This window comes from Balaenoptera acutorostrata, chromosome 12, assembly GCF_949987535.1.
Source record: "Balaenoptera acutorostrata chromosome 12, mBalAcu1.1, whole genome shotgun sequence".
Lineage (NCBI taxonomy): Eukaryota > Metazoa > Chordata > Mammalia > Artiodactyla > Balaenopteridae > Balaenoptera > Balaenoptera acutorostrata.
Window position 1 is genome coordinate 38,452,530 of NC_080075.1, and position 12,892 is coordinate 38,465,421.

The window sequence follows — 12,892 nt, forward strand, 5'->3', positions numbered from 1 at the left end:
GAACTCTCTCTGATCACATTTTATTCTTTAGTGATCTTTGTTTCAGTCTCATGTACACATCAGGTTCAGCATTATCAAGACTTCCCCACACTGGCTTCATTTAATCCTTTTTCCCCTTCTCTTTGTTGGGAGTGCCGCAAATGCAGATCCCAAGTGTGTCATTTTCCCCTTATATACTTCAATATGTATTTCTAAGAACTGGACATTTTCCTATAAAATACATTTGTTGACTTAACAAAATTAATTTCCCTAGTTGTCTAAGAAGTGTGTTGTTATAGTTGGTTTGATTCATGATTCAAAACATGGTTCACACAGACTCATAGACATAGAGAACAGACAGTGGTTGCCAAGGGGAGGGGAGGATGGGGTGGGATGGAGTGGGAGTTTGGGGTTAGCAAACGCAAACTATTACATATAGAATGGAAAAACGACAAGGTCCTACTGTATAGCACAGGGAACTATGTTCAGTTTCCTGTGATAAACCATAATGGAAAAGAATAAAAAAAGAATTTGTATATATGTATAATTGAATCACTTTGCTGAACAGCAGAAATTAACACAACATTGTAAATCAGCTATACTTCAATTTTTTAAAAAAAAGTGTAATTTTAAAAGTTTAACCTTGAGTTAAACATTGTTCACATAAAAACTTGTACACAAATGTTCACAGCAGCATTGTTCATAATAACCAAAATGTAGAAACCACCCAAATGTCCACGAACTGATGAATGGATAAACAAAATGTGGTATATCCATACAGGGTACTATTTTTCAGCCATGAAAAGTAATGAAGCCATAAAAAGGAATGATCCATGCTGTAACATGGCTGAACCTTGAAAAGTTTATGCTGAGTGAAAGAAGCCAAACACAAAAGGCCACATTGTATATAATTCCGTTCATGTGAAATGTCCAGCACAGGCAAATCCATGGAGACATGAAGTAGATCAGTAGTTTCCAGCGTCTAGGGGGAGAGGAGGAAATGGAGAGTGACTGCTGCTGGGTATAGGGTGTTCTTTGGGTGATGAAAATGTTTTGGAATTAAATAGTGGTGATGGTTGCACGACCTTCTGAATATACTAAAAACCACTGAATTGTACATTTTAAAAGGGTGAGTTTCATGTATGTGAATTATATCTGTTTAAAAAGTCATAACTAAGAAATAAAATTGACTTTTAAAAAATTTTCAGGAGAGTGACACGATCATAGCTTTGTGGTGAATAAGTTGGATGGGGAGGAGCAAGAGTTCCACTGATTAGAAAATTAGAAAAATCATTCATAATCATTGAAAATATAAAACCTTTTTCTTTATGTATGTAAAGAATTTGCCAAGAGATGTTTAGAAAAATTAAAGAATAGCTATTGAAAAAAAATCTTTTAAGAAGAAACCATTGTTAAATAGCACTTTGTCTTCAGAACATGAACAGAGTGCAGGAGAGGATGGAGTGGCTGTTCTCAGCATGTTATGCCTTATAAACTGTTTATCAGCTTTGTAGATAAAAGTTAACTTTATATTTTCTTATTTACTCTATTGAACATTCATTTTAATTGTTAGCTTTTTTTCCCTTCAGGATGATACATATACAGAAAGCTATATCAGCACAATTGGTGTGGATTTCAAAATAAGAACTATAGAGTTAGATGGGAAAACAATCAAACTTCAAATAGTAAGTAATTTTTGGACTAGAAATTTCTGTGGAAATTATTTTGGTAAATTTAGAGTGTATTTGTTATTTTTTAATATGTTAACAAAATTAAAGTATCTTAAGAATCATTCATCTAATGACAGTGGTAGAATAAGAATTGTTTAGATTAAAAATGATATAAGATTACCTTCCTCATAGAATTTTCTATTCATAAAGCAGAGAAATACATGTTTTTAAGTCAAACTTGGTCCTAGTTCTTTTTCTTGTGCTTTTATCAGTGTGGTCTAAGGGGTCTAAGTTGAGGTTTACCTTGTCTTATAGCAGAAGTATATTGAGCAATTTTCGTATGTCCTTTATTGTGCTGAATACTATGGAACATTAGAAGAAACCTAGGAGAGGTTCTTCATATGTGGTTTAGTTGAAGAGTATTTATTAGATAGTATGTACCAACTCTGTAGAAAAGTAGAATTTTATTGGAAGGGAACTTAGCTTTTCTTACATATTTTACAGCTCAGAAGATGGATGCTAAGAGATTCGGTGACTTGCCTACAGTTACTAGCAGAACCAAGTGACCCATAGCTCTCTGTTTTCAATATTTTGTGTCCCTGTGCCATCCTCATTCCCTTATCCATCCTTATATCCTCAACCCTGAATTAGAAGTAGGCAGTTGTAGTAGAAACTTAATATGGGTCTGGGTGCTACCAGTGTGGACATACCTATGGTCATTAAAAAAAAAATCTCTGGGTATCTTTTAGAGTTGGCTGTTAGTATGAGGTAACATAGAAAACAAGTGACTGTTCTTTATATAGAATTGATAACACCCTGAACTGGAAGGAGTTTTGAATTTGTAGTCAGAAAACTTGGATTTGTTGTCTTCATTCTGCTATTTATTACAGAGTCATGGGTTTAACTTACTTCAGTGTTTTTCCTGAGACTCAGTTTCTTACCTCTAAAATGAGTGTGATAATGCTTGATTTACTAACTAATAAGGTAGTTGTGAGAACCAAATCTATAGCTCTGTGTATGTGTGTATGATAATGTATGTGAAAGCCCTTTGTAAACTTTTAGGCAATATACAATTGTTACTGATGATGTGACACACACCCAGACAAGTGGATATTTGATAGGTTATTATTTTTTTTATTTGTTCTCTTATGTGACTCTGATAAGGAAAAGAAAGGTACATTACAAAAGAATTGTGGATTTTGATACAAGTGAACACCCTTGATATCCCAAATTAGGACTTGCAAGGATGTAGTTATCAGAGATACCTTGAAATACTTTGAACCAATGAACAGAGTATTTTCCATTTTGATTTTTCCCGTTATATGTAGAGTGCCAACTTGGTACCATAAAGAATATTTCAGAAAGAAGCACCCAAGCCTGTAACTACTGATGTGAAATGATTGTGTTATGTGTGATCATTGGTCTTCATAACATTTGGGTATATTTTTGTGAAACATTTATATATTGCTACTTCCTCTGGCTGGAAGGATCTTATAGGTCACTCACTCAGTCTTCTTTCATCTTCAGTAGGAATTTCCTTTCCCTATCTGGTGCCTTTTTTTGAACATTTCTGAGAAGCTCACCATTTTTCAAAGCAGCTAGTTCCATTTATAAATAACCTCTTAGTTATTAATTCTTTATTTTGAGCCAAAGCCAGTTTCCTTTAACTTCTGTCTCTTACTAACTCTGCCTTTTGCAGCTGCCTGATAGAGATTAATTTCTTTCCTGTTGGCAGCCTGCCATTTAGATTGATTTTACCACACCTTCTACCTCTGAAGTCCGTCATTCTTATCTGGAAGCATGTTTTCAGAACCTTTTACAATTTGGGTTTCGGTTACTCTCACATTTTATATGTGCCGTTTATTAAAATATGATTCCTAAAATCAAATACAAAGATATAATCCAGCCAGTGTGGCTACATGGGGTAAATTCTCTACTGATTTGGACTCTGAATTTCTTTTTTTTCTCTTACACTTCAGGGACTCATGCCATTTTCTCATCATTGGCCCGTTCAAGGACATAAAAAGAAAACCTGCATTTACTACATTTGCCATCTCAATAACCATTTTACCTACTAGTTTGGATCTTAAAGTTTTTGGTTGTTTTTTTTGTTTGTTTTTAAGTCTTATATTTTGTGACTAGGGCATTAAAAATCTAAATGCAGGATTTTACTTTTAACCCTGTTACATTTCATCTTGCCTGGCTTGAATTACCCTTCCCAGTTTTCTGGGTCTTTCAAAATGATTGGGTTTATCTATATTTTAATTATCTTTTCTGCTTTTCCTGTTCGAGTGTGCCGTTTGGGTCTTTATCAGAGTTGGTGATTACAAAACATTCAGCAGTGCGGGGCATGTACAGAGTCTAGTCCCGTACCGTGAAAGGCCTCTTTCTGTGACGGTTTATTCATTTTCGAAGCTTTATGGAAATGCATGCATTACACAGACATTCAGATAGATTCAAGGTTGCAGGGACGAATGAAACACAGCCCCATAGGAGGAGATCCCATTTCAGTGGGAGAGACAAACACGGGAAAATCAGTTACCCTGTGATTATGAGGGGTAATGAGGATTATGTACATAAAGAGTGATCAGTTACAGAGGAAGGTACTGTTAGGATATAGAGTCAGCAGAGTTTTCAGAGTGGCAAGGAGACATCAGAAATTTTGCTCTTTGGGTGCCGTTGCTTAGTCAGCTACAATTCTTTGTTAACATTTATTCAGAAACATTTTCTTCCTGTTGTTGTGCTACCTTTGTGAAAGGGGTTGGTGGGCAGAGAAGGGAACTAACATTTTATTGAACAGCATCTATAATCAGGCGTTGTGCTAGGCATTTTACAAGCATTAGTTCAAACTTAGCAATTCTATAAAGTGAGCTGTATCTGGGATTTATAGACGAAGAAACTGTTAGGTGACTCTTCCTAGAGTTAAATAACCGGGAGGCTAAAGATGATGTTTTGAAGTCACGTTGGCTTGGCTCCAGAGGTCATGCTTCTCCAAGGATATCCTGAAAGACTTGAGGCTCCTTACTGATACAGTAGATCTAGATAGTCTCCTGACTCTCGTAGGCTTGTACTTTGGACGAAAAAGGTAATGAAGCTATGGTGGCTTTTGTTTGTTTTAAATTAACAGTTGTTAACTTACTACCTTATTTGCTTCATTATTACTTCTCCCCGCCCTCCCCCCTCAGTATGTTAAATTATAGATATGATACTTTACTCCAGAAATACTAACTATGCATCTCTATTTTACTATGTAACCACCATTATTACATCTAACAAAACTGACACTAATGCCTTAATGTTATCTAATATCCAGTTTGTATTTAAATTTCCCCAAAATTGCAGCTTATTTTTAACAGCTCTGTGTTGGCTAGGTCTTAGAAAAGGAAGTGATTTCACTGAGTGCTCCTGAACTTTTTTTTTTTTTTTTTTTGCCATCTAGGACTAGGGGGGATCAATGTCAAGTTCACAGATATATTCCAAAACTTTACAATTGCTTCCCACTAAAGGCTGTTGCATCTTAATCTCCGCTTGTCTTAGGCTTTAAGTCCATTTTTTGTTTTCGTTTCTTTAATGGTAACCATTAAGTAACCATTCTGTTATTTCCCCATCAATCAAGATGTTATCTTTTACCAGTATTTTTTAGTGGGGTAGGTAGCTTTTCTAAATTTTTTTAAGAAAAGGACATTGTCTATAGGAGCAATTTAAACAAAATTCTCATTGCCCTGGTTAAAATCGTGGCTTTAAAAATCTGTTTCCTTGATTTTTCTTTTTTTTTTTTTTTTTGGCTGCATTGGGTCTTCATTGCTGCGCACGGGCTCTCTCTAGTTGCGAGTGGAGGCTGCTCTTCGTTGAGGTGCAGTGGCTTCTCTTACTGCGGAGCACGGGCTCTAGGCGCACAGGCTCAGTAGTTGTGGCGCACGGGCTTAGTTGCTCCGCGGCATGTGGGATATTCCCGGACCAGGACTCGAATCTGTGTCCCCTGCATTGGCAGGTGGATTCTTAACCACTGTGCCACCAGGGAGTCCCTTGATATTTTTAATAGTTTTTTTTTAACCCAGAACTTTAATGTAGCAATGTTATTTGTTTCCAGTGTTGGAGCCTAAATGAAGTGTAGTAAATTACTCTTAAAATGAATTTTATAAAAGTATTTGGAATCATCTTCCTTACATTGTTTTCCCTAGGATTAAAATAATTGTTCCTGAGATGGCTAAAGTGCTATCTTGACTGGTGGTTATCTGAATTAGGTCCTTTCAGTGCTTTCCATGATGATAAATTGTGCTAGCAAATAATTTTGTCTTATGTGTGAGAGTTGTACTGTGTTACAGGGATGTTAGTAGACCAGTAGCTTTCCTAACACCAAGTCAGCCTGTCTTTGCATTCATACTAGCCTGGCACAATGCTAAAGGCTGTAGAGAGTATGAAAAGTATGACAGTTTCTGATCTCAAAGAGCTTATAATTATAGTATTGGTAGCATTACTGCAAGCTAAATTAGACACTACCTTCTTTTCTGGACCTTCGGGTATTTGGCAGTTACCCTGCAATTTAGTAGTGTGAGCACAGAGAGCTAATGTTTCTATATCAAATCCTGGTAGTCCACAACTATGTAAACTAAACTGTTCTCCCTCCTCCCTCCTTTTCCCCAACTCTGTTTTAATGGAATTGTTTGGATTTCTTGATTGTTTTATAATAGTGGGACACAGCAGGCCAAGAAAGATTTCGAACAATCACCTCCAGTTATTACAGAGGAGCCCATGGCATCATAGTTGTGTATGATGTGACAGATCAGGTAAGCTCCAGGAAAAATTGTGTTATACTGACAAAGTAGTAAGTTACTATTTGATAAATATCAGACTATTTTACTTATAAGCCATCAGTATCATTTATATGGCAGAAAACTTTGTCCACCCCTAAGGAAGTGAATGACATAAAAAACGTTTGTTTTAAACCAATGTATCTTTTAAGAACAGGTACATTGTTATTTTTCTCCCCTACGTCATTTGAACACCTAATGAATGGGTCAACCAAAATTTCCTAATATTTTCCTGTAGTAAATAGGAAATTTAGTAATTGGTTTTACATTTGCTTTCAAGGGACCCAAGTTATATTTATTATCAACTAAATAACTGATCATTTTGTCAGGAGTGTGTAGGGGACTGGGATTGTTTGGCTTATACTGTGTTTTTGGTGCTAAGTGTTAACAGGAATTTGCCTGGTAATTAGACCTGTCGGAATTGCCAAAAGTAAGATTAGAGGCTTCTGCCTGTGGAGTATGTGGTTCAGAAATAGGATGAGCTTTGAGGAAGATTTTAAGAGGAGAGTGAGTAGCTAAAGGAGAGCTCTTGAAAGGAGGTAGGGGGATGTGGAGATAGTGTGAAGAATGTGGTCTGAGGGCCATAATTGTTCTTTTGATCAGAAAGTTAGAAAATTTCAGGGTCCTTCTATTTTGCCTGTCAAAGAAAAGAATGAAAGATGAACTTTGAAAATTAGAATATATAATTCTTGTAGGAGATGTTAAATCTCACCTCAACTATGAAATCATAGCTAATTAGAAGGTAGCTAGAATTACAGGCTTTAGATTCAGCACCATTAGGAGTACTGGGTGAGTGATAGCAACATGAGGAAAAAAATGTTGCTGGTTTTAAAAATCTCAAGTAATGACTTGTAATATTTAAAAATGGAAAATTTCCTCCCTTAAATATGGCTATGGAAAAGAAAACAAGCATCTTTACTTTGGACCCGTTTATTTAATGATTTTTGACATCTCTAGTAGTTCACATTTAGTAGGCTTATTTATAAACCAAAATTTTGTCACGTTTCAAAAACCAGGTTTTGTGGTGCATATAAATGGCATACTCCAAAACAATTGGATTTGCCTGAGCTGTAGTTTAATGCTGAGCTGTATTTCCCTCTCAGATAAGGCATTTTCATCCTCAAGCCTTCAAATTCTGTTTTCTTATTCATGTACGTATGTATCATCATTTTAATATGTCAGTTCACTTCTTTCCCAGCATTAGAGTTCTTTTTTTGTAGCTAGATTGTCTCACTAGCTTTTCTTAGGTCAGGAGAGATGCGTCTGTTTATCACTTGCTTCATTAGAACAGCTGTGTCCAGAACTATATTATCATTCTTTAAAATGTCTTTTTAGGAGTCCTTCAATAATGTTAAACAGTGGCTGCAGGAAATAGACCGTTATGCCAGTGAAAACGTCAACAAGTTGTTGGTAGGGAACAAATGTGATCTGACCACAAAGAAGGTAGTAGACTACACAACAGCAAAGGTATGTTTAAGGTTTGATTTTCAAACTGAATTGTAAGGTGCTGAATTTGAATTATATATGGGTATGGGGTCACACAATGGCCGCAACCACCTTAGCTTTTTAAATACGTGCGCCAGAATACTTTGACAGTAATAATTTGTGCAGTGTCTACTTGGATTCAGTAAACTTAGTCCTTCATCACTCCTTTCAGATGATGAAATGCACTAAGTGAAAAAGATTTTTCAATTAATTGTGCCTTATATATTCTCTTAGGAATTTGCTGATTCCCTCGGAATTCCATTTTTGGAAACCAGCGCTAAGAATGCAACAAATGTAGAACAGTCTTTCATGACAATGGCAGCTGAGATTAAAAAGCGAATGGGTCCTGGAGCAACAGCTGGTGGTGCAGAGAAGTCCAATGTTAAAATTCAGAGCACTCCGGTCAAGCAGTCAGGTGGAGGTTGCTGCTAAAATTTGCCTCCGTCCTTTTCTCACAGCAATGAATTTGCAATCTGAACCCAAGTGAAAAAAACAAAATTGCCTGAATTGTACTGTATGTAGCTGCACTACAACAGATTCTTACCGTCTCCACAAAGGTCAGAGATTGTAAATGGTCAATACTGACTTTTTTTTTATTCCCTTGACTCAAGACAGCTAACTTCATTTTCAGAACTGTTTTAAACCTTTGTGTGCTGGTTTATAAAATAATGTGTGTAATCCTTGTTGCTTTCCTGATACCAGACTGTTTCCCGTGGTTGGTTAGAGTATATTTTGTTTTGATGTTTATATTGGCATGTTTAGATGTCAGGTTTAGTCTTCTGAAGATGAAGTTCAGCCATTTTGTATCAAACAGCACAACCAGTGTCTGTCACTTTCCATGCATAAAGTTTAGTGAGATGTCATATGTAAGATCTGATTTGCTAGTTCTTCCTCGTAGAGTTATAAATGGAAAGATTACACTATCTGATTAATAGTTTCTTCATACTCTGCATATAATTTGTGGCTGCAGAATATTGTAATTTGTTGCACACTATGTAACAAAACAACTGAAGATATGTTTAATAAATATTGTACTTATTGGAAGTAATATCAAAATGTATGGTGATAAGTATTGTTTTAATTCTTATGGCTAAAGGGAAATAGAGCCTTGCATTATACTCAAAACAGCCATTTGTGTGTGCAACCAGGGCATTGTAGACCTATCTTAGAGCAGCATCCAATATGCTTTCCAGATAATATAACTAATAAATGACGTAGGGAGGCTTCCGTGCTGCATAGGGATTTAACCAAGCTTAGTGGTTCAGGGAGATGTATGCTATCTAGCCTGTTATCTCTGATCCTTCTCTAAAACCATTTGAAATGGCTTCATTGATCAACATTTTAATTCTGTGGTAGAGGTGGAAAGCAGCACACCTTTCCTTTTGGCAGATGATTAGACTAACGTGTGCTAATATTGTTTCTTCCATGCTTGGAGTCACATGTCAGCTCTTTTATCCTCCACAACTGTGTAGGTTGGAGGAGAGTTAAAGCATTGAAGTAGAAAGCAGGAAATTTACTCTTTGCCCAAATTTTAGAAATTATATCCCTTAAAATTAGCTGAAAACAGGAATGCTGGGTGGGAATGATAAATGAGAGAAATATATTTATTTCAGTCGAATTTTGCACACGTGAAAATTTTGTTTACTAGGACCTTAAAGATCCTAGGGTTGGTTTTTATTGTGGGGAACAAAAATCTTTTGCTAATAACACTGGCATTTTAAGGTGATAGAAGTCAAAGAAAGATTGTTTCCTTGGGGTTGAACTAGCAGCCAAAACATTCTTTACTTAGGGGCTTGGGATGTGGCTGTTGGCAACGCATTTCATGGTGGGGTCTTTAATTCAATGGTAAAATTTAAGCTAAAACAAGCCAAAAATTATAGGTTTCTTTATTTTCACTAAACAGGCAATTGAAATACACGGTACAAAAATAAGTGGTAAGATTATTGTAAAATGAAATGGACAGAATAAATATTCAATTTAATTTTCCATCTATGAGAATTTCACAATAAAATCACAGTTTACTTTGTATTATAGATGTGCTTGTTGGATCTATTCATCCTCACATAAGGCAACTGAAAAATTCCTCAAGTTACCAGTAGTATTTGGGTGAAGATTTTTTTTTAATGCTTCAGAAGGTTTGTTTTTTTGCCTTATCAATACAGTATACGGGGGGAAAGAATTCAGAAACTGTGTTTTAAAGTAGATGATACAAATGTTAGAAGTGTGATGTTTTATACAGCAAGTTCAGTTTTATACAGCAAGTTGTTCAAAGTGTCAGCTTATTCTTGGTGAGTTAGCAAAAAGCATTACATGAATTTGAGATGTAAGCACATTTACATACTTATTTAGTTTGGAAAATTCTAGTGTTCTTTTTCCCCCATGGCAGTCCAGACTGGGGCTTACTGCAAGATGTTTCAGCATGCTTCACTACTTGCTATTTTGAATTTGCCAATAAATGCAGTTTCGGGGGGGGGGAAAATTCCCATTCCTACCCCCATTTTCAAGTACAAATATTTCAAGCTATTATGGGCTTTTAATAATCCGTTCAACTCAGTAAAGGGAATTATTGCTTGCCATATTTTAAATATAAGTGGCTGCCATGAATTAGCTTACAGAAGTGAAGAGTGTTCTAAACCTGAGCAGTCACAGCCTCTGGGAATCCTTACAGAATGATGATAGCCATTCTGGTATGAGCAGTAACTTCCTGTTCTTTGACCTTGGACCAAAATTTCCTTTGGCATGTATGTTGCCACTGCAGCATATTTTACATCAGCCCTTCTTTATGTTCCCATTTAAGCTTCAAAACAGCCCTGTATTGACAGTCTCCTACTTGCAGATGAGCTTAGCCATGGAGCTTCAACAAGAACCCAGGTTTTGAAACTGCCAATCCAGCTCCTAGTACTGCCACTTCCCTGTGGACTTAAGTTCTACTAATTTAAGGGGACTACTAGGAAATTATAATACAGGTAAACTTGGGATTTTGGAACTACATGATATGTCACTGTAAGCCACTGCTGTCCTTAAGGTAATATGTACCACAGTGCACTGGCCAGCCAGGCCACTTGAATCTAACCTGGCCGTATTTGCTCACGGAATGCTGCTGGCAGCGTCTTCCTAGTCAGAAACAATTTCAGCTTGAGTTCTAAGGGGGGGTCTTAAACTTCTTACAGCACTGCCGAAGACATCATTACCAGTTGTGTTGATACTCTTCAGTGGCATTCACAACTAGGTCCAGAGTAGGCACCCTTCAGTCACACCTTATTTCAAAGGAGGTGAACAAAAGTATCTTAGATCATCTCTAGATAAAAGCAGTACTTTGTTGGGAAACAGGGTACTCCGAAATAAAATAGTCTGTGAAAATTCCTGTCAGCTGAAGCTGATTATAATTATTAGGTTGAATGGTAGAATGGCATGTTCAGCATTCAACTGCTATAAAATACCATCAGCCAGTTAGTTTCTATAGGGTTGTCATCTTCAATTTTTTTGCTGACTAGTAAGACTTACTTTCATACCGATCAAATGTTAGTAAATAAATGGGTTTAACTCCCAAGGGCTATCCTGTAACACACTCATTGGAAAGGCATGTACCAATTTATAACCACAGAGAGAAGGTGAAATATATCAATTTAAGAACAGAGGCCATTAGATAGGCCTTTTTAACCAATTCTAGGCTTTTAAGAATATTTTACATATATTAATGATCTGCTAGGAAGGTGTTCTGTCTTTTTAAATCTCACTATGTGTGGAACCAAGATTAAAATAGAGATGGCAGCATCATAATACACAGTTTAGTTTTGATCATGCCCTTAAGCATTATGATAAATCATACCAGCGTAACAGAGGCACTTGAAACACTGCATTTTATATAGCTACTGTTGAATTATATATAGTTTTACTTCATAGTTAATCTTTAAATATTAGAACTTACAGCTCATTTTCCAGCATAAAGTCTGAGAAATTTTGAAGCAGAAAAGTCAGGTTCATAGGATTTTAGTTTACACCGAGGTGGACAAGATGGTGTTAAGATTATGTGGCTCAGCCCCCAAAACTAAAGTCCACAACTTCTCTTGAAGAGGCTAATTTTGTATTAAATGTTTTATTCTGAGGGGCTATCAGAAGTCTGCTTTATGAGAATAACTTCTAATGTTACTTTCTCTGGGTTCAGGTGACTTGTTCATTTCTTTATAAACTTAAAAGATCTTCCTTTCTTAAGCACCCTCCTCAAATGAGAATCTGGAGTTTGAAAAAAAGATCTTTAAGTGTGAAGAACCTTTCCTCAAGTCTTAGCCCACGGTAATACTAAAAGTAAACGGGGAAAGTGCTTTCCTCCTTCCATGTTCATTCACAGCCCAATAAAATTTTTTTTAAGTGCTTTTTTATTTTTGCAGAATCTGTAGTTACCAGCAGTAGCCGATCATTTTGCTTTAAAAAGCCATAGAATTGGCTTTAAGTGGTTGATCCATTGATTTTTTTTTTCTCTACAAGATACTTACATGTCAACTCCCAAAGCAACGAAGAATTACCTTTTTCCCCTCACTTGCGACAGCCTTAGCTTCTGTAGTTAACCAGGCTGTGTGATCTATCCATGCCCTTCTCTGACCTTGGACTACTCTTCCAAGGGAGAGCAGGAATGGAGGAAGGCACCTCCTTAAAGCGGATAATTAGTCCATAGTCCGGCTGAAGCGCAATGGCAGTTCCCCAAGTCCCTAACACATTCTCCTTCAAGATGTTAGGCAGGCAGATGGAGCCCTGAGCACTTAGGATGATAAAAGACATCCTAACAGCCCAAAATAATTGACAGAGGTTCTATTTGTTCAGAACCTTCTATTAATTGGGAGAGTTAAAAGTCTCTTCTACAATCTTCAAAGGGATTTATAAGCCTATGCTTCATTTTATGAAAAGACCCAAGTTCCTGGCCCACCAGTCTCTTGGATCCTCTTGTATGCC

The 12,892-nt window shown here is 36.4% G+C and overlaps 1 protein-coding gene across 1 annotated transcript in view; it reads left to right on the forward strand.

Moving 5' to 3' along the window:
• Positions 1-9,971, forward strand: part of RAB1A (RAB1A, member RAS oncogene family) — a 28,881-nt gene extending 18,910 nt beyond the window's left edge. Inside the window, exons 3-6 of the mRNA XM_007189745.2 lie at positions 1,569-1,664; positions 6,341-6,436; positions 7,796-7,927; positions 8,180-9,971. Of these exons, the coding sequence (XP_007189807.1) occupies positions 1,569-1,664; positions 6,341-6,436; positions 7,796-7,927; positions 8,180-8,377 (522 nt within the window). The 3' untranslated portion in view covers positions 8,378-9,971. The remainder of the gene's footprint in view (positions 1-1,568; positions 1,665-6,340; positions 6,437-7,795; positions 7,928-8,179) is intronic.
• Positions 9,972-12,892: the final 2,921 nt, after the last annotated feature.